The following is a 20,297-nucleotide window of genomic DNA, read 5'->3' on the forward strand; positions in this document are numbered from 1 at the left end:
CTAGAGACCTTCACATAGGTTTACAGCTAAAGGAGCTCTTCCTTTAACTTAATCAGTAGCAAACTGCAGTTTAAGGACATGAAGAAACAGGCACATGAAAGAATCCTACTAAACAAACAAACTACTTTGAAGGAGTATAAAAATTCTGTAAACTTATAACACTGCATGTCAGAAAAGAAAAATCACCCAAGAAACCCCAACCTTTAGGCTACGGTTGTGCAATATTGAGATAAACCCTACAGGGAAAAGCCAGAAGCAATTCATTGTCATTTATTCCCTGCTTAGCATTTATACCATCTCCCAGACGTGCTGGGGGAGGGACCTTTCCTGCTACAGCTTCAGCAATGGCATTTAGCCTGGCTTATACCTGCTGGCTAGTGAAAAAAAAAATAATATCTGCACTGTTTAAATGCTTCCTTGCTAATTTGAAAACTATTAAGGTGACATACGCATTGTAAGCTCTTAACATCCTATTTTCAAGACCACGCATCATTTTTGAAGCTCACCCGAGTACTGGAGAACAGGAATTCTGTAACCAGCCTTTCAGGTTTGGGTGTTCTCTGTTTTCTCTGAGTCCACCTAGGACAGGTAGATTGATCTTTTTTTGTTCATTTCTTCCTGTATCTATGATGAAAAGTACCTGGAATCTTGCCAAAAGCCTCACAATTCAGTACCCCAACAAAAGAGACTAACACATTTCTGAAGCCTGACTTCCTGATGCATCCTCCTCCAAACTGCAAATCAGTATCAAACAACTTATCCTGGAATGTGAACACACGGAAGGTAATCCTTAAAAACAAGAGTATATATAAAGAAGTTTAAGAAGTTATATAATAGATTTTGATAAAACTTTTAAAATCTTAGTCCAAGTTCAGCCTCTTTCCAGAAAACACTCAAAAGCAGAATTGGGTTTACTTGTTTTTAGCTTTTTTTTGGTCTTTCAATAAATGGCACAGTGAAAAGCAAAAAAATGCTCTCTTCATTGTGGGTAGAGTTTTTCAGACTTTGTTTGGGGGTATTTCAAGTATATAAAGCTATATATAAATAACTGGAAGCACCATTCTCTGTATTCTGAGATAAAATACACAGGACTGCAACTATCAATACTAGTAAATAGGCAAGCATTCTCTGTCCCAGTTCTGTGGTAGAACAGATGATCTGGTTCTACCACAGAGCACACATCCACTCTAACCAAATTAATAAGATATTCGCAACAGAAGCTGAGGGAGTTTTCAAATTGCAGACACAGAAGTCACATATAGACAGATATTCCTTCAGAGCTGTAGCATCCCATACTGAGATTAACTGCATCTATTTGAAACCTTCTGACAGCACAAGAGCCTTCACTTCTTACAAACTTTTCACCAAAAATATAGTGGGCAATGGGACATTTTTAACACAGAAAAAATATCAACTGAAACAGTTAACCAATATTAACCAATGTTAAGCATTCAGCAAAAATAATACACAAAATATCTGCCTAAGCCAGAGTCTTTCTGGATACTCGCTGCATTGTGTCTCACCTGTTTGAAAAGGGAATAAGCATATTCATTTTGTCACCGAATCCTAAAACACCATCACCTGCCAATTCCCCTCTCAAATCTATCTCAGCCCCCTGACTAACAATACTTAACTGTAGACTTCAATGTCCCCTACCTTCTTCACACATTTTGTTTCTCCTTTTTTTCTTAGTAATTTATAAAGAGAAGAAATAAAGCCTGGTTCTTTAAGAGTTGGGTTTTTCCCCGCTCTATTTCTACCCTTTCAATTTATTCTAAGATTATTTTAAAAAAATAAATAGCAAGACTTGGATCACTTCCATTGATCCACCGTTATCAGACTTCTGAATCAGCCACTATCTGTGTATCTCACCAGCATTATTGCCTTCTGCTTAAATGATGCCTTCACTATTGCCACAGTTTAAAAAGGAGTGGGACTGCTGGATTGTTTCAGTCTATTCACTGTAAGGGTATACAAGAAGGCAGACAGATCAAAAATAACATCTTTCTGGCTGGAATCCTCCCAAGACAAGCACCAATTCATTAAAAGTGTAACCACACTGTTCTTGATATCTTTTTTCCCTGGTTTCCTCTTCTTATACTTCAGAGATGCAAAAGTTTCCAACCTTACTTTAAAACTTATCTGTTTACATGGCAAAAATAGGATCCCATAATGCACAACAAACTAACAAAAAAAAAGAGCAAGTTACTCTTGCCTGTGAAAGATTAATAGTGCTACCACTGATTTCATTTAAGAGACCTTCTACGGCTGTAAGCAGAGGCATTTAGCAGGTACAGCTGCAGCTATTCAGTGGTCAGCAAGCTGTTGAGAGAGTTTAAGCCCAGAACACTTTTAATCTCACCACGGACATATTAAGAACGCCTAGGAAGTTTCATGTTCCTATATATGACACACCTTATTAGCTAGAAAGTTTATACTATGCTGTCATCAAGAGAAATTTTAATAACGTCCTTTCACAAGCAAACCAGAAATTCAAGTAAACGAGGATTCTCTTGTTTGTTTAGTATTTATCCCCACCCAATTAAATAAAAAACCCTATAAATAATAGTCTGAAGCCTACAAAACCACAAATACAGCAGAAGACAAAAGATGTGAAATCATACTGAAACCACACTGAAATGTAAGTTTTTGGCTTTAACATATGCTGTAGAGGAAGAAATGGTTTATTTAGGAGCACTGCGACCCCAAATGTAGAAATTCACACACATACTTTATCAGATAATAAGATTTTCAATGACTTCTGGACATTTTGCTGAAGAAATAAAATAATGAATAAAAAAATCTTGACATGCAAATTTAGCTGCATCATCCATTGTAACAACTGAAATCTTACAGCTAAATGGAAACATTAAAAACACAACAGTTCAAGAACTGCAACATTAGTATTTTTAAAACAGAATGGAACAAAGTAAAACATCACATTTCACTTGCTGCTTTATATTCCCCACTTTTATAATGTACTAAAATCATAGGCAACATAACCATATACAGCTTTATAAAACTTGATATATTTCAAATAATAAATGAAAGCTAAAAGTATTTTGAGCCTAGGAGTATTCATTAGACATCTCACTGCTCTCTGTGAGAGCGGCATCACTGCAGCACAACACAAATTATGCCTCAAAGAACAATGTACAGGACTGACTTCATATATACTTGAACTGCACATGGCGCAATTCAGGTCCTTCTATGGGATTCTATGAGGAAAAATTCACTTAGGTGAGCAAACTGTCTCAGAATCTCTGGTGCAAGTCTGAAAATCAAAGCAGAAAAGGAAAAAAAATTCTGCATGAAAAACACTTTGAAAATAGTGAATCTTAAAAGGCAATTATAACCAGAGCATCAAGTAGAAACTGAAGGTACATTTTGCATCTCTGTTAGAATTACTGGCAATTAAAAGAATGATTATTAACACCCCCTCCTTATAAACAGCTCACAGTTTTGCCTACAGTCTCAACTTCTGTTACTGACTTCCCCCAAGACATTTCACTGCCTGAGGGGGAGGATGGGAACCAGGAGGAAGATCACCCTAGTTCCAGGCCAAACACTGACAGTACAGACCACAATAATATCTAAAAAAATGATCTGCAGTTGCTATTAACTGCTGAGCTTTTATTCATTTCCCATACAAATAATTTGCTCTAGTAATCATGAATAAGTGGCTCACAAACATCAGCAAGGTAATCTGCCCAGACATATCTCCAAAGTCAGGGACTGGAATCGGTATGAAAAACAAAGGTGTATTTCAAAGGTGTTATTCGAAAAGCATTAAGACTAATAACTATTCATATGGGATAGAAGAAAATAATTATGAGAATATTGTACAAGAATCATGTAATGTTTTAGGGCACAACATGAGTTACAACAATTACATTCAAATACATTTGCCCCCTTCTGGGAATGGTATGGAATAACCTAGTCCAAACATGCTAATACAGATTGCAAAAGCTGTGGATAACTGCAGTCCAAGTGATCACAAAAAGAAAACAAGGAGCCTTGGGAACATTTAGCTCTAAGACTCACATCTGGATACCAAAGATGACAAAGACAGAAGTGAGCATCACCAGTGACACAGTTCTAAGAGGCTTCCTTTTTATGGCAAGCTAAGTTTCACCATGTCTATCAGTGATCAACTACAGGAGATTATTCACATTTATTTATGATCACTCTTCTTTCTTCGAATAACTACACAGTTCAAAAATCTGTAAGGCATCTCTAAAATGAGACAGAACCACTGGTGATGACTGACAACCAGAGGACATCCTCTGAATGCTGGTTACAGAGTCCTGACAGCAGCTAAAGACAAAATAGCCAAACAACTCTGTCACCAGGGCCACTCTTGGTGTTAGAGCAGAACACTAAGAATTATCTGATCAACAGAGGGTTGATAACTGACCACAGCAACACTTGGTGATCTTTTATACACCTAGGGAATGGAATTTTGAAGGGCAATAGGAAACTAAAACTTAGGCAAGCAGTGTATCAAGAATAGGTTATGTTTATCCCATTGGTCTGTATGGTTTCTGCTAGGGACATTTTTTTCCAGTACTAAAACTGAGCCAAAAAATTCATATAAAAACACGAAGAAGGAAGTTTGTAACATTTATAGAATGGCAGGTTTATGCTACAGTAATTAAACCTATGAAACACAACTGCAGCTAAACAACATTTATTTAATACTGAATTTTAAACAGAACTCAGAATGAAGAATGCTATTCTACATCAAAGATAGAAAATGAAAGCTTCTGCCATACAGAGATACAAAAATAATCATATTTTTTAAAAGGCAACTTGAGAGAAAAATATCAATAAATCCAAGTTTTACTGTGCCAGTCCTGATGTTCTGAGTTAATCTGACTTGTGCTCACACAGATTAAAAAGGGTGCTCCCAACAGATGACTGGGTTCAGTTTATCTAATCCTCCGGATGCAAGTATAATGAGTAACAAAAATAAGCGATGAAACAACATCCCTGCAATCAGGCTTTATTACTTTTAAAAGCATACACAAACAAGAGCTCTCATGTTCCTTTTATGGGGTCCACCAATAACTCTTTCTCCCCCGATCTGGATTTTTTTATACCATTCAAGTCCCAAGAAAAGAAGCATTTACATGACCTGTTCTTTCTTTTCCCAGTTCTACTTTGCCCACAGCTGATTTCAGCTGACCTAACAACAGCAACTTCCAGGAAGTAGCTACATTTCAAACATTCTTTTCCTTGGGTCAAAGCAGCAACTGGACATAACGTCTCCCCTTCACACACCAGACCAAGGAAGAGGGATAGGGAGAAGATGGATTAACACAAAATCAAAGTGCAGATACTGACTGCCTCTTACCCCAGTTCAGTCACCTACATGAAAGGAGTTCTTCAACAGCCAGAAATTGCAATTTTCTTTTAAACAAAAAAATCTGATCTAATTTAAGGAAATTACCTCCACCCCATCACATGCAAAAAAGAAACTTGATGGTGCCTTCTTTCAACTACAGACAACATAAAATTATTCACATTTGCAGAAAAAAACCATGAAGACAGTTATGTAGATTGCTGTGTCACAGAAACCTATGGACATGGAAGAAAGGCTGCTCACGACCAACTGAGAACTAAGGAATAACATCGGTTGAGACAGCAAAGGACCCTTCTCCTCAGGACCTTCCAGAGAATGCAGACATTACAGGATCTTTCTCTGCAGGTAGAATTTTCTGATCTACTACTTTGCTTCAAAACATTCAAAACAACTAAATGGAAGAATGATGGACTCACAAACACTCTTGCTATTATTTCCTCTAAAGCCAAAGGATTTACAAATAGCTAGATAGCAAGATGCTATCTTTTTATGGTTTTTTATGTTTTATGGGGTTTATAACACTGCTAAGCTGTGTTATTGCAACATAAATAAATAAATAAATAAGTCACCCTTCTACCGTACAATTAGTGATTGCTTGGTGATATGTGAATTAGTGATATGCAGGAAAATATTCCAGAACTGAAAACAGCATTGGCATAGCAAGAGGAAGGCCAGTGGTCTGTGTACCTGCATAGGAAAGTACATGTTCATACAAGTCATCCCACCAAATAAAGGCCACATCATTAAGATTATTTTTCAGACACTGCTTTAGAGACTGATTTTGAAACAACTTTCACCCGCTGCCTAAACAGGTTCTGTAGGGACAACGTCCTTAATTTTCACTCAGAGACAACACTTTCGCCAACTATAAAATTCATCATACTTCTAAATTTAAAAGTTTCATTAATCTGCAACTGTCTTTATCTATGGAGCAGCAGATTAAACAAGAAGGCTGTCATGTGCATCCAGCTGAACTGAACAGTTCTGAATAGGCATTTTAACACCTCAGTAGCACTAGAACTAATAGCCAACCCCCCTTTGCTTTTATATGCAGCAACAGGAATGGGTTTTAGAGACAGAACTAACAGAATACTTTCCTTTTAGCAGCCTGTATGCAGGAGGTTATTTTTTCACCACACAATTCAGCACTGTCACAAGGGGAATCCACTAATAAATTTGTCATTTATAAATTCTAACTAAAAAGCAACTAAAAGCAAGTATTAGCACTAATGAGTGGATGATCGGTTGTCTTTCTCCTTTCACTACTGAATGAGACAGTTCCTAAGTAAACATGTAGACATGATAATCGATTTCTTACTGAGGTGACTCCTTCCCAGTTACAGGATCTGTACATTTGACTGTTGATTATAGGCAAGCTTTGGCAGGTTCCTGTGGCAAGCAAGCTTGGAGTTAGTTCAGTCCCGCCTTCAGAAAGGAGACTCATGAAGGACAAAAAGATTTAAATAAAAATGGAGAGGGGGAGGAAGAAAAAGAGCAAGAATATTAAAGCTACAAAGGCATTCAATCAAAAATGTCCGTATCCAGCAAAACAGCTAAATTACTATTTTTAAGCTTTGTTACCCCCTCTGTACAGTCAATTCTGCTGCTCATGAGCCACTTCTATGAAAGTGAAATATACCAAAAGCTCAGTATGTTACCTAAGCCATTTTTGACCCCACATTGCAGACTGCTACTAAGAAGAACAGACACTACAGTTTAGAGTAAAACTTGGTTGTTGGAGGGCACAAAAGCGACAAGAGCTCGCTTCGATAGCTTAGATGCTGAGGTAATGCTGAATGAAAGCAGTGGACGCAAACAAATGAATCGTAGCTTCGGGCTGGAGTAATATCAGGTGCATCTCTACACCCCGAGGGCTCAACTCCTACACTTCTTAAGTCCCTCCCCCTGAAACAACCTCCTGCAGTTTCACTTAGAGATCAAGCAGAGAACAGGTACTTCTCTCTCAGCAGTGACAGCTCCAGCTAACCAACAGCGAGCACCTTGGAGGTTTCCAACACCTATGTAGCTGGTAAGTACATTTCTTTCGAGTATTTTCTTGTTGTTCAAATAAAGTGTGTTTGTGTTAACAACTAAAAGTAAACCAGAGGTGGTCATTTTTCAGCTGTCTCAAAAGCCTGGGTTACTCCTAGCAGGTGCATTTACTGCACCAGTTTAAACTTTCAGCAGAAACTTTCAACAGGAGAGGGGAATATTTTAGCTTGAGAGATGAACTAACTCTTGTGAGTTTTTACAATAACTAACTCTTGTTGGTAAAAAGTGTTTTAAGCACCTTTTTCATAGAGGAAGCTGCTATATAATATTGAAGTATGACACGAAGCTGTATTGCTTAAAACTCCTGTGCTTAGTCTGCCAAATATCCTTCATGCATTAGGGTCGGGTGAATCTGAAATGACTGTCTAAAAATAAGGTACTCCAGCTTTGATTTATTATTTTTTTGGGAATTAAGCACAGAAAATTGGATTAGAGTTTAGAGTTATCCTCTAATTAATTAAAGCATATTAAGATACTGAATTATTAACTTAATATTGACAAAGATTTTTATTTCTTATTTTATCCACACTGCCTAACCAACGTATTTAGTCTGTTTCTGTGCTCGCTCACACACACGCAGACCCAGACCATGTGCACACCCACACACAAGCACGCAGCCCTCTTCGGTCCATACCTTCACCACACACTTCCCTTCCAGTCCTCACCAACCCACTCCTCTCACCCAGATTTCCTCCTAATTAACAACCAGTTGCGTTAAAATTTATCTTTTAGTTTAAAGGAACTGGAAGTTTAGAAGGGAGTGGTAGTTAATCACTGGAAAATCTCAGCTAGAATAAAACTCACAAATCTTGTTCTTGCAACACTCTAGGTAGGTGACAATGGCATGTCCTTGAGTTATGCAATAATGCCACATCACAATATTTTAATTATAGTATGTCCTTCAGAATGTTCCACCCCAGTGAGTACTCCTGGTCAGAGAGATCAACATCACCAAAAGGATACTGCAATAATAATGGAGTGTGTATGACAAACTGTTACGTAGTTTGCTAAAGCAGTGTCCTAAAAAGAAATATAATTACCATCCCTGCTTATAATAAAAGACATTCTGAAATTTCCTCTTTGATCAGCTGCGCATCTTAAACAATTTAGACTACTTAAAACCCTAAAAAACAACATGCACATATATATATATGTACATATATGTGTGCGTGTATATGAATACATATGTGCATGTGCTTGTATACTTATACCCACGTACATTCTTGTTTATATATTTATACAGACACAGGCATTCTTGTTTTCTGAACTTGTGAATATGTTAAAGGAAGGAGGTAGCCACAACACACTTTTAAAAACACAAGGAAGAAAACTTGCAGCTCTCAGTCTGAGGTTGGAAAATGCTACAGACGAGACAGCCTTGAGGAGGTACAGTAGTGACGAGAACCAAACAGCTACGACAGCCTCAAGTTTAAGCAATATTATTTGAATGACCTGTTCTCAATAAAACCACAAAAGAAATAACACCACTGTATTTCAAAACTAGAGAGATAAAATGGAAATAATATATTACTACCTGCATTTCTAAAATCAGGCATAAGCAAATAAATTCCCAAGCTAAAAAAAAATACACAAGAAAATTATCATCCTACTACTGAAGAATCTTTTCCCATTTTTAAAAGCTATCACAAGTTATGCCATTCAAGTTTAAGAAAAAAAGTCACTACTTACTATGACTTTTCTTTCTAATACTAGATATTAGTTTTGGTAGCACAAAACAGACATTGTAACATTATTTATATAGAGACAGTTTTAATTGGTGGCACATATTTTAAACCATTAATGTATTTTCCAGCTGTACGTGGGGGATCAAACTGTTTTAATTTCTTTTTTAATTACGAAAGATGTACCTCTGCCAGATACTCCTGTGTTTTATTTAGATTGTAAGAGAAATTATCCTTCTCGTCTGGACTAGGAAATATTTTATTACTGGCATTTTTAAACCATGAGAAAAAAATAAGGGATTAAATAGTTAAAAAAGAGAAGCAGCACATTCATCTGGCTGGCACTAGCCTGAGTTTACGAATGGGTGAACACCCTCTAAATAAGCTACTCATTCTACACCTCTCTCGAGTCAGAGCGGCAGATTCCCGAGCTCGACTGTCTGCATCAAAACAAAGGAAAAATGACTAAAAACCCCTGCTGGAATTGTCTCTTGCTGTACCCATGGCAAAGCAGCACCAATGCTCTGAATTTCTACAATTAAAAACTGCAGCAATGCATTTTTTCTTAGGAAGAAATGATAGTTAATACTCTGTTGAACAGGAATAACTTGACTCAAAGTTAAATACCAAGTACAAAGTCAGGGTGGGGGGGAACAGGACACACAGGAATTTTCATTATTAAGCAAAGGAAAGCTAGCAGAACAAGAAAACCTCATTAACATCTCTTTATTATAAGAGCTGCACCTGAATGCAAATATGGACTGTTATCATAAATGGTTCACCTAAGAATGCAATGGAGTTTTGACAACAGTATCTTTTTTTTCATGAATAATTAATACAAGTACTTCCAAGAAGATATAAAGAACAACAGGTACAAACTGACTTGACCGAGCCCATTACAAACTGTCCACGTTAGTTATACATCATCAGCCAAAAATAAATGCAACAAGCACACTTCAGGGAGTGAAAAAAGCGCAGTTCCCTCTCTGGATGTTCCCTCCTCCAGCACAATATTTTATATTTATTTTTAAAGTATTAATCTTTCAAAGGAATCCTGGCTATCATTGTTTAAAATATTTTTTAAAGACTATATGGATTCTTTAATTTATTCAACCACCTTAACCAGATTCCAAGACTTTTAACACGTTGCTCAATAATTCAAGGTTTTTTCATTGTTATGGTATCCGTATCCAACTCAAACAACAAAAAAAGCTTTCCTAAAACCTGAAAAATAAGAAGTTACTTCTCTACACATTCCTTGTTCTTTAGGCTATAGCACATTTAATCATTCATTAATTTGAAGAAAAAGCTTGATTGTTTTTTCTACTTTCAGAACAGCTTTGCAATTTTCAGGGTGCCTTCACAATCACTATTTTAACAAAATTAATATTTCTATGACATCAGAAACAACATTTAATACAAATTGCTAGAATTACTATACCTGATGAAACAAGCAGCAATTCTGTAGCTTTGCCTTCAGTTTTCATGTATTGCATGTCATTTTCTATTAAATAATCTGATTTAAGAAATGCAAAACAACTCCACTTTTAACTAAAAATCTCACAGCATGTAATTACCAGGAATTCTTTTCATAAACTTTATATTTTCATACTATTACTAATTCATACTTCTATGTAAAAACTTTCTTTTTTATAAAAAAAGAAAAAATATCAAGCTATCTAGTCACTCTTACAATTAGTATTCCTGTAGTTTCGGGTAACACAATAGATACAGTACGTGGTTTTGCAACAGTCATCATTTTGATAATGATGCTTATAGTTCATGATGAAATCATCAGTTTTTAGATCTCTGCCATAACACATCCTATAAAATCATGAGAACTTGACTCTGAGAGTTTCTCACGCCTTCAGAATCAGTGAACATAATGGAACAAGCTGATACAAGCCCTCCTGACTTATCTACTGAGCAAATCATTAGGCTGCGTAAAGTATCCACAACCTTAGTTTTTCTGAAGAAAGGCAGATACCTCATTCCCCTATAAATCAATTACTGTCAGACTTTTTTTTACATGAATTACTCCGCCTGTGTCTGTGTTAAGTATATGCAAAATGTAAGGTGCTACGCAGCAGAGGAATGTGAAATGTGTTTATCAAGCAGAAGATTCCATTAGTCAGATATTGCAGTACTCATTTCTCTTAATTGAATTAGGAAGAGGAAGAAAATTGGTGTGGTTTTATCCTTCGACAGATTGGCCACTTTTGAGGTATCCATTGAGATTAGGCTGTTAGGAAATGCCATGACAGGTAAAAGAGGGGGTTGGTCACTCTCTTAAAGAGCCAAGTCAGCTACTACCCCTGTGCAACCAATCCTCTCCACCCTCCTTGCGCCAAAGCCGGAAATTCCCTCTGCTCTCTCCCCAACCGGCCTGACAGGCTTGCCCCATATCCAGCTGCTGCCAGGACCTGCCTCTTCTCATTCTGCCCACCTCCACTTCTCTCTCAACAGCTCCACCTAGATTTCTACTTTCATCTTCTGAATAAATGTTCCTTCAGTTTTCAAAGAAAACCCCTCCAAGCCGGGAGCAGTGGCAAGTGATGAGCACTGCTGAAAACTAGGCCACCTCTGGGACTGTGCTGAGGTGTGGAAGGATGTCAAAGTTTAATGAGTGTCTCTCTCAAGTCTGGCACCTAGAACTTTGCATAGAATCATACAATCGTTTGGGTTGGAAGGGATCTTCAAAAGCTCATCCAGTTCCAACCCCCTGCCATGGGTAGGGACACCTTCCACTAGAGCTGGGTGCTCCAAGCCTCATCCAACCTGGCCTTGAACATAGCCAGGATGCCAGGGATGGGGAATCTGGGGGAGAGGAAGAGTTGTCCCTTTTTCTATTTGTTTGTTTGGGGTTTTTGCCTGTTTTGGGGGGTTGGTTTTGTTTAGGTTAGTGTTTTGCACCTTTTGGGTTGTTTTTTATAAAAAAAAACCACAACGCACCATATGTGATATGAGGGGGAATGCAGGTAAAAGAACGTATTACTTTGTATTTACTTCCAATGTTCCAATAATTTTAAACTTTATGTTACAGATCCTGCACTACCAGTCGCAGAAGTACTGTTTTCCGGCATCCCCTCTTCCCTGAGACACCACGGGAGTTGGCTTCATCTCTTCACCTGGGAAGAAGGATTCTAGAAACCAGAAAAACTGGAAACATCAAGAGGCTAGAACTGTGGTGAGCTAACCACAAGAAAGTTTTTCTAAAGAACCATTACATTTAATTGTTTCAAGCAGAGAACAAAATGAGTCTTCTCAAAGAACGCAAACCAAAGAAGCCTCACTACATCCCAAGACCACCAGGAAAGCCATTTAAGTACAAGTGCTTCCAGTGTCCCTTCACTTGCAATGAGAAATCCCATCTTTTTAACCATATGAAGTATGGCCTCTGCAAAAACTCAATTACTTTAGTATCAGAGCAGGATCGTGTTATCAAGTGTCCGAAGACCAGTTCCTTGGAACCCAAACAGATCAATCAGCTTGAATCTACAGTCAAACCAACTTCTTCTAAAGCTGTCACAAATGGACTGGCAAACCTTGATTCAAAGTCTCAATATCCTTTTCCAAAAGAAGATGCCAAGGAAAATGTTGAATTACAAAACCAGGCAACAAACACGGCAATACAAGGACAAAAACCTGCAATTCAGAAGGAATTAACCCCTGCCAGTACTACAGCAGAAAGCGCTATCAGCATGCAGCCCCTTTTGGACAGCATTGGCAGGCCCTCAGCTTTCGTTCCTGTAGGAGAACACAGAGATAGTAAAGGCCCAGAAACCAGTGAAGTATCTGAAATCATATCACTCTCTAACAAAAATTCACCTTTTCACACTAAGTCTGCATTTCATGCACCAAGTCACCCATGGAAAGCAGGTTCTCCTTTTCTTCCAGAGTTTCCACATAAAGTTGCTCCTACAAAAGGCTTTGGTTCTATTTCACCTTATATGCAACCAATGATTCCTGAGTACTCACCCCATTTTTATGAGCATAGGCTGGCTATCTACACACCATACTTGCTTCCAGGTAATTCAGAGTGTGAAAGCTCTGCTCTGTCTGTCTATGGCACACAAGATCAAAGACACTTTCTTCCACACCCAGGACCACTTCCAAAACCCATAAACCCATCAGCATATGAACACTATCGATTGTTCCAACAATATCATTCCACTCCTCCGATACCATACGGATTTTGTAGGCCAACAGATCCTGCATTTTACAGATTTTCACATGTAGCTGGTATTAACAGAGATCAAAATTCTCATCTAATGGAAGAAACTACCTTACTATATCCAGCTTCTTTAAGCCCATCCCAACAATACCCTCTAAATTCACACAAAAAACAAGCAGATTATGAAAAAGAAATGACATTATTGCATGCCAAAAGTAATTCCAAAGATGACCAGAACGAAAGAGAGAATGCCAAAATGAGCCCTCTTGCAGGAAGTGCGGCCACAGGCTCCCCTGGCAGACCTAGCCCAACCAACTTCACTCAGACAAGCCATGTATGTGAAGGCTTGTTTGATCTCTCTAACAAGTCATCTTCCACATCACTTGGCAAGTATGACCAACCAGAAGAAAACCTCACAGCTTTCCGACCTGTGAGGAAAAGCACTGATCAACCAACTCTACTTCAAAGTGTGCAGACGCAGCAAGAGAGAGGAGATTCACCTACCAGGTACAATAATAAAAATCACTTTGCAAATCCTTGTCATATTTACACACAAGGGACACACAAACATACATGGAAACATTTCATGCAATGCCCTTAAAATATATTTAAATTCAAGCCATTGAGGTAATTTGTTTTATATTGACAGTGCAAAACACAGTACATATCCCAGCTGCTATAGTGAGCAGACCACTCGTTCTTCCTAAGTGTCTCAGGTATTTCCCATATGATTACTATGCATGTGTTTGTGTATTTCAGGGAATTACCTGCATTACAATGATATGTATGGTGCAAGGGACTTGGGGGAGTTAGAGAAGAAACATCAAAATTGTCAGACTTCCATCCCAGATTGTTTTCTCCTCTTCTTGCCCCCTTCCTCAGCCCCAATTTAAAAGAGTAACTGACAGTGAATTCTCTTTTCTCCTCATTTCTTTCAGCATTAACGTCACTGATGAAGATTCACATGCACAGAACGAATGCCAGAACAACGAAGGCTCACTGTCCAACACAGATGAAGACACAGGGATAGCTCCCCTTAATCTTTCCAAAAAGCCTGATGCAAGCACAGGACCTACTCATGAGCATACATACAAAACCACATCCAAAACAGAAAGTCAAAGCTTTCTGGAATTGCAAGACATGCCTCTGAACCTCTCAGTAAAAGATTCCTGTAACACAGTAAGCCTGAAAACGTCATTCCACAGTCCATCTCATGATAATGGTGCTGCTACTTCTCCGAGCAATGAAAAGGAAACCTCCAGAGCAGAAGCATGTAGCCCCAAGAACCCTACTAGCAGTGCCTGTGACAAATCTTTCGCAGCTCACCGTAATGAAGCTCAAGACTTAAGAATAATTGACAGCTGTGATGAACAGAAACAAACAGCAGCTGTAGCTCTCTGTCAGCTAGCTGCATACAGCCCAGGCAAAGTTAGACTGGACAATGAAGGGCAAAGTCCTCAGGACAGTAATGCTTCTTGTACAGAAGCTCCTCCTAATTCTTCTGATACTCAGGATACTCAGTGCAATCAAAAAGTAAAAGGACAAAAAAGGACAAATCAAAAAGAATCAGCAAAATCACAGCAAGGCACTAAAAGAGTAAGGCCAAATGACTGTAGCAGAGTCTTCACTTTAAGGAAGAGAACAAGAGTATCTTAATACTTCACTTTCCAATGAGTCACAGGAGCTAGTTACCAGCAACATCATTTAATTCCTACAAACCACCTCTTACTGGGTTTGGTTCCATGACAAAATACGTTCAATCACTCCCATGTAAATAATGTTCATAATTTTATATTAATATTTTTAAGTAACAGAACCTTCCCTTGTATAAGCTCAGATTTTGATGAGTGAATTTTTGCATTCATTACTAAAGCCAAAGTACATCAGATGAATCTTTAAGGGGTTTTGCAATTGTATTAATGTAAAATAAATTTTACAACTTCTTTTCTTAAAAGATGTTTAAGCTCTAGAAACAATACTGTACAGTAACATACTGTCATAGTCTTTTTCAGGCTGAATTTCATTTAATGGGGTTGTTTTTTTGTCTCTTTTTCTTTGAAAAACTTTTTATGTCATGGTGCAGTAGTTTAAATAAGCTTAAGATTAAACCTGGCTATTTAGAATTTATTATAAAAACTGGTTTGTGTATGAATGCATTTTCCCATTATGCCACAATACAAAACACCAGACCAAATTTCACTACTCAGAGGCAGACGCCAGTTTAAACAAACTGATCCAAACCTTGCATAAGCAAGCTTTGCTGATGTCGCCTAAGAAAAAGATTTAAGTTCAACCAAGGGAAGCCTGCACCAATCTAACAAACACAGTTTATGTTCATCTTTAACTGAGCTGCTCTGAAAACACTACTGAAAAGTTGAAGATCTAAACAATTTAGGTGCCTCATCCTCCTCTGAGGTTAGACAGACACTGGGCAACTTTCAAACTCCAAGCCTAAAAGGTTATTTATATAATTTATTTCACCTGAGGCAAACTCTTTCTGGTGAAGGTCTTATTTCCGTGTACATGTATCTCTAATTATCAGTCTCAGTGTGCTTCTACGTACATCCTAAAACTATTTTCTGCTCCTATACCTGTGTATATAAACTTGCAATTTTTCAAATAAATCTGTGAGCTGTACTTCAAATATATGGCACGTCATTAATGAGCACAAATACATTCACTGCACCATCTGTAACATGTATCTTGAAGAAAACTCAGCAAAGAAATTGCTAAATTTTCAATCTACAAGTAGAATTTGGCATGGAATATCAACTCTACAAAAGGAGCTTCCTTCAGTGAAGGAAGTTCATTATGCACATTAACTCAGCTGTACTTTAGCTCCGTATGACAAACCTCAGAATTCCCTCTGCCTTAAAGCTGCTGTCCAGCTTATCAAAGCTTCTACAGAAGTTTAACCAAACCCAGGCTGTTCCATTGTATACACACCCCATGTAAATTTGCACAGTATGAATTATCAGTCTAAGAAAAACAAACCCAGGCTTATTCCCTCAAAACTATGGGTATGTATTTATGATTCATTATTCAGATAAGAAAACTGCCTCACCTGCCAAAACACTACTAGTAGGTATAACCATGTCAGGAAGCTGAGTTGTATTCAATGCGGAGTTCCCAAAGTATTTGTTTTTCTTAATTTTTTGTGCTATGGTGGTTTGAGCTAACAGCTTAGCATTGTAGGAAGTCTCCCATCAAGCAGTAAATTACAGGGCTTAAGTTTCTGAGCAAAGAAATAAGAAAAGAATAACAACATTGATGTTTAATTTCATCTTTCATAGAGGAAAGCTTTTCCTAGAGTATCAAAAGACAAGAATATCTGAGATAACAGAAAAAGTCTGATTACCTCAGATGACAACAGCAAGGCTGTAAGAAAGTGTGATGTATGAAGCTGTCCATAGTAGGAGATAAAGCAAGGAGAAAGAACTTTTTTCTAGGCCAAAAAAAAAGCCCATTAAAAAAGAGCCATTAAAGCAAAAGGGAAAAAAGGGAAATGGAACCACTCCAAGTGGGCATGGTTATTCCGCAGCCCATCTGCCCAATGATAATAAAGGTTTGACTCTGATGAAGATATATTATTTGTCATTACCAGTTATATTCTTCACTAGCCGCACCCCATTTTATGTCCAAGTCCTTCCAAATTCTATCCTACAAATTCAGACTATCCTCTTTTACTCATCATTTGCAGTATCATACCTTTTTGTGTCTGTATAACTCATTCTTGAGTATCAGAAAACCGAAGGAGTTGCAGCTCAGCCAAGATAATCTCTGACTAGGTTTCTTACCTATCTTCTTAGGCAATGACTGTTGGAATTCTTAGCCCTATTTAATTAAGAAACTTGCAGTTTAAGTAAAATCATTTTTCTTTAGATTTTATGCCTATCTCTTTCCCAGAAAGACCTTGCTGCCATGGTTGTGTTCCCTCCTATCTTAGCTTTCAATTCTTTCACACCAGTAGTAAACAGAAGGATACTAATACTACACCATTATTAATATATTAAAACACCAATACTGAAGTATCACAGCAGTAATAGAAGGCTACATCTTGTGCACTCTCACAAATTAAAAATTTGCATATAAATCCATGTATATTAAAATGCCCTTCCAAGGCAGCAATAATACATTTTCATTGCATCTCTGTAGAAAAAGAAGGGTGTGCAGGTTACAACCATCTTCCCCATTCTATAAATACAAAAAATCAACCTAAAAAGTGAAGAAAGATGGCTTCACAGCACAGGTCAATTCACTGGCAAAGCTAGGAGTCGCTCATGTCGTCTGCAGTCCTACACAACATCCACACTTGCACAGAACACCCACTTTAGATTTAAACAATTCTATTACAGGAGGCTATCCCAATTCCTTGATAGAATAGAGGGGTTTTTTTAACTGTTTCACCTTTATCACACAAGGGCAAAAGTAATTGGAAAATGAACTGACAGCTAGTTTTCAAAAATTATGACATGCAAACCACATACTGTATTGGACAGGAACTCGTTCCATGGAGACAGAATAACAAACTGTATTAAATACCATTTTTCACAGTCTCCTCTACAACAAGTTAGCAGATCTTCAGAATACAAAATGATCTGGCCATCTGACTTACCAGGATGAAGCACCAGTTTTGACACAAGTTTGAAAATTAGAGCTCAACTTTTGGGGATCTACACAGAACTACCAGCTGAGATCAGAACCATCTAGCTCAAAATACTGCTGTAAAAGTGCCCACCAGTGGATGTGTACTGCTAAATTATGCTTTTGTCATTTCAACTCTATCAAAAATTGACCAAAATCACTAAACAGAAAACTACTACTTCCACATTAACATCTCTATACTTCAGTATATGTTGATAGCTACAGAACACACAAAGAAACAACTCCTCTGCCCTGTTATTTCTCTTTCCATCCTGGTATTTCAAAAAAACATTAAAAACTTACACATTCATGTATAAATTACATTAAATTGGCTTCTGAAATTTATTCAGAAACACACAGCATAAGTTACCAACTTTAAAGTGCAAGTTAGTCATCAATTAGTTAATATAGTCTACTTAAATAATGACACTGACACAGTATATAGACATGCGGTATTATTTTTATACAACTGTACAGAGAAATATGGAAGTGAAGAAGAAAGAAGAAAACCCCAAGAAGCTAATTTCATTTTGCAAAGAATATTTATTAAGCATATAAAGCCACACCCAAGACAATGCTTTTGCAGAAGTCCCTTAAATATCCCCATAGGCACATTTCTTTACTCTAGAATTCAAAACTACAGTCAGTAGTAAATGAGCAAATTCCAGTCTAGTGCCACACGTTCAATGTCTAATACTATAGACTGTTAATTCATGAACTTACTCACATTCAGCAACTACAACTCACCATCTGAAATTCGGGAAGGGAGTAACAATCCTCTTCTGCCTAATTCAGCAAGAGCCAGGCATCCACCGTGCCATGCATTGTCTGTTTCCTGGAAACTAATTTTAGAACAAAGACAAGTTTTAGTTAAGACCCTTTTCAGATTTCATTTTTCATGGTCAATTCCTAACATTTTAAAAGACACATAACCCATATAGGCATTGTGATATAAATCCTGTTAGACTTCTAAAATATGAGGTTGAATGTACTTTCCTATTTTCTGCAATATAAATACTGCTATAAACATTATCAAATAAGCAAAAGCCCCATTTACCAGTGGAAATGGAACGTAAATAGAGAAGAGTACAATATCTGGAAGTCATCCAGAAAAAGAAAACGACTTTCCTGTACTCTGGCAAAATGCACAGATTTACAGAACATTCCCAAAATAACTAATTTAGTGCCAAATAGTCCTTAACTGACCAAAGATGTTCAGGTGGCAGTTTCTAATAATCACATTGTATGAGCTTATGCAGTGAACAAACTGGTGCTTATCCACCTCTAAAAAACATCAATCAAACCAGAGCAACCTGCAGTGAACACAACCAAAAATACCCCAAATGGTACACAATTTCTGGCAGACTGTCAGATAAAGGAATGAAAGGGAAAAGGCTGCATGCTGCATGACTAGACATGCAAAAAGCTCATTTTGTATTAAACTAGGAATAGGAATCTGAGAATAAAATGTTGAACAGACAGACTAGGCCATATCAAAGGTTCAGCTCCGCCAGCATCCTGTCTCTCACAAGGACCTATAGCAGATACTTAGCCAAAGATGAAGCACAAAGGATCATTCGCTTATTAGCCTCCTCCTCACTTTGGCAGTCTGCATGGAGACTTCCCAAGCCAGAGGTTGCAGCCAGAATGTCATACTTAATAACCTCTGCTGGGTCTCTCGTCCATTAATACATATATAATACCTTTTTGAACTCCCTCTACACTTCTGGCTTCCATAACATCCTGTGGCAATGACTTCCACAGTTTAATTATAATTGCCTGAAAATGTACTTCCTGATGCTTCCCAGTTCTCACCTTACGAGGAAGAGTGAAGATTACAATTACTCACTTTCCCTCTTTCTATCACATTCATAATTTTATGGATCCTCATTATATCCCTGTCCTTCTTCTTTCCACTTGGAAGAATCCCCATCAGTTAAATCACTTTTCAGTGATTCAGTTTTGTTATCTCTTCTCCTATGATACCTAATGTTCCCTTTGCCTTCTTTCTTCTGACAGCTGCTGAGTATTCCACTGACATTTTGATAGAAGTATCAGTGTCTTCAAAGATCTCTTTCCTAAGTAGTGATAACTGGTTTACAACTAAGCTGCCTTCTTCCCTAAGTGCATTAGTTTGCATTCAGCAGATACTGTATTTCACGTAATTTACTGTCTAGTTACTTAATATAGGCTTATATCATCAGTTAATTGCCTCACACCATTGTTCACCCCTTTTTTTCCAGGATCCTTATGGGTACGTTGGACAGCATAAGGAATCATCCAGACCCCTATAGGATTGTGCTGATAGTCTCACTAAATTGTGAAAAATGATTACTTATTTCTTCCTTGTCTGTCTTTTAATCTATCCACATTTAAGAAA

At 37.6% G+C, this 20,297-nt stretch overlaps 2 protein-coding genes across 3 annotated transcripts in view; one reads left to right on the forward strand and one right to left on the reverse strand.

Moving 5' to 3' along the window:
- The window catches only part of TBCD (tubulin folding cofactor D), a 122,765-nt gene that overhangs the window by 74,898 nt on the left and 27,570 nt on the right, over positions 1-20,297 (reverse strand). For both annotated transcript variants that reach the window (XM_034067411.1, XM_031044813.2), the window contains one exon: positions 18,665-18,759. In XM_034067411.1, coding sequence (XP_033923302.1) covers positions 18,665-18,759 — 95 coding nt within the window. The remainder of the gene's footprint in view (positions 1-18,664; positions 18,760-20,297) is intronic.
- On the forward strand, positions 7,263-15,917 carry ZNF750 (zinc finger protein 750). The gene is made up of 3 exons (XM_005144231.3): positions 7,263-7,394; positions 12,143-13,780; positions 14,212-15,917. The coding sequence occupies exons 2-3, from the start codon at positions 12,354-12,356 to the stop codon at positions 14,927-14,929; spliced, it is 2,145 nt and encodes a 714-aa protein (XP_005144288.2). The 5' UTR covers positions 7,263-7,394; positions 12,143-12,353; the 3' UTR covers positions 14,930-15,917.

The sequence above is a fragment of the Melopsittacus undulatus genome, chromosome 11 (assembly GCF_012275295.1).
Source record: "Melopsittacus undulatus isolate bMelUnd1 chromosome 11, bMelUnd1.mat.Z, whole genome shotgun sequence".
NCBI lineage: Eukaryota > Metazoa > Chordata > Aves > Psittaciformes > Psittaculidae > Melopsittacus > Melopsittacus undulatus.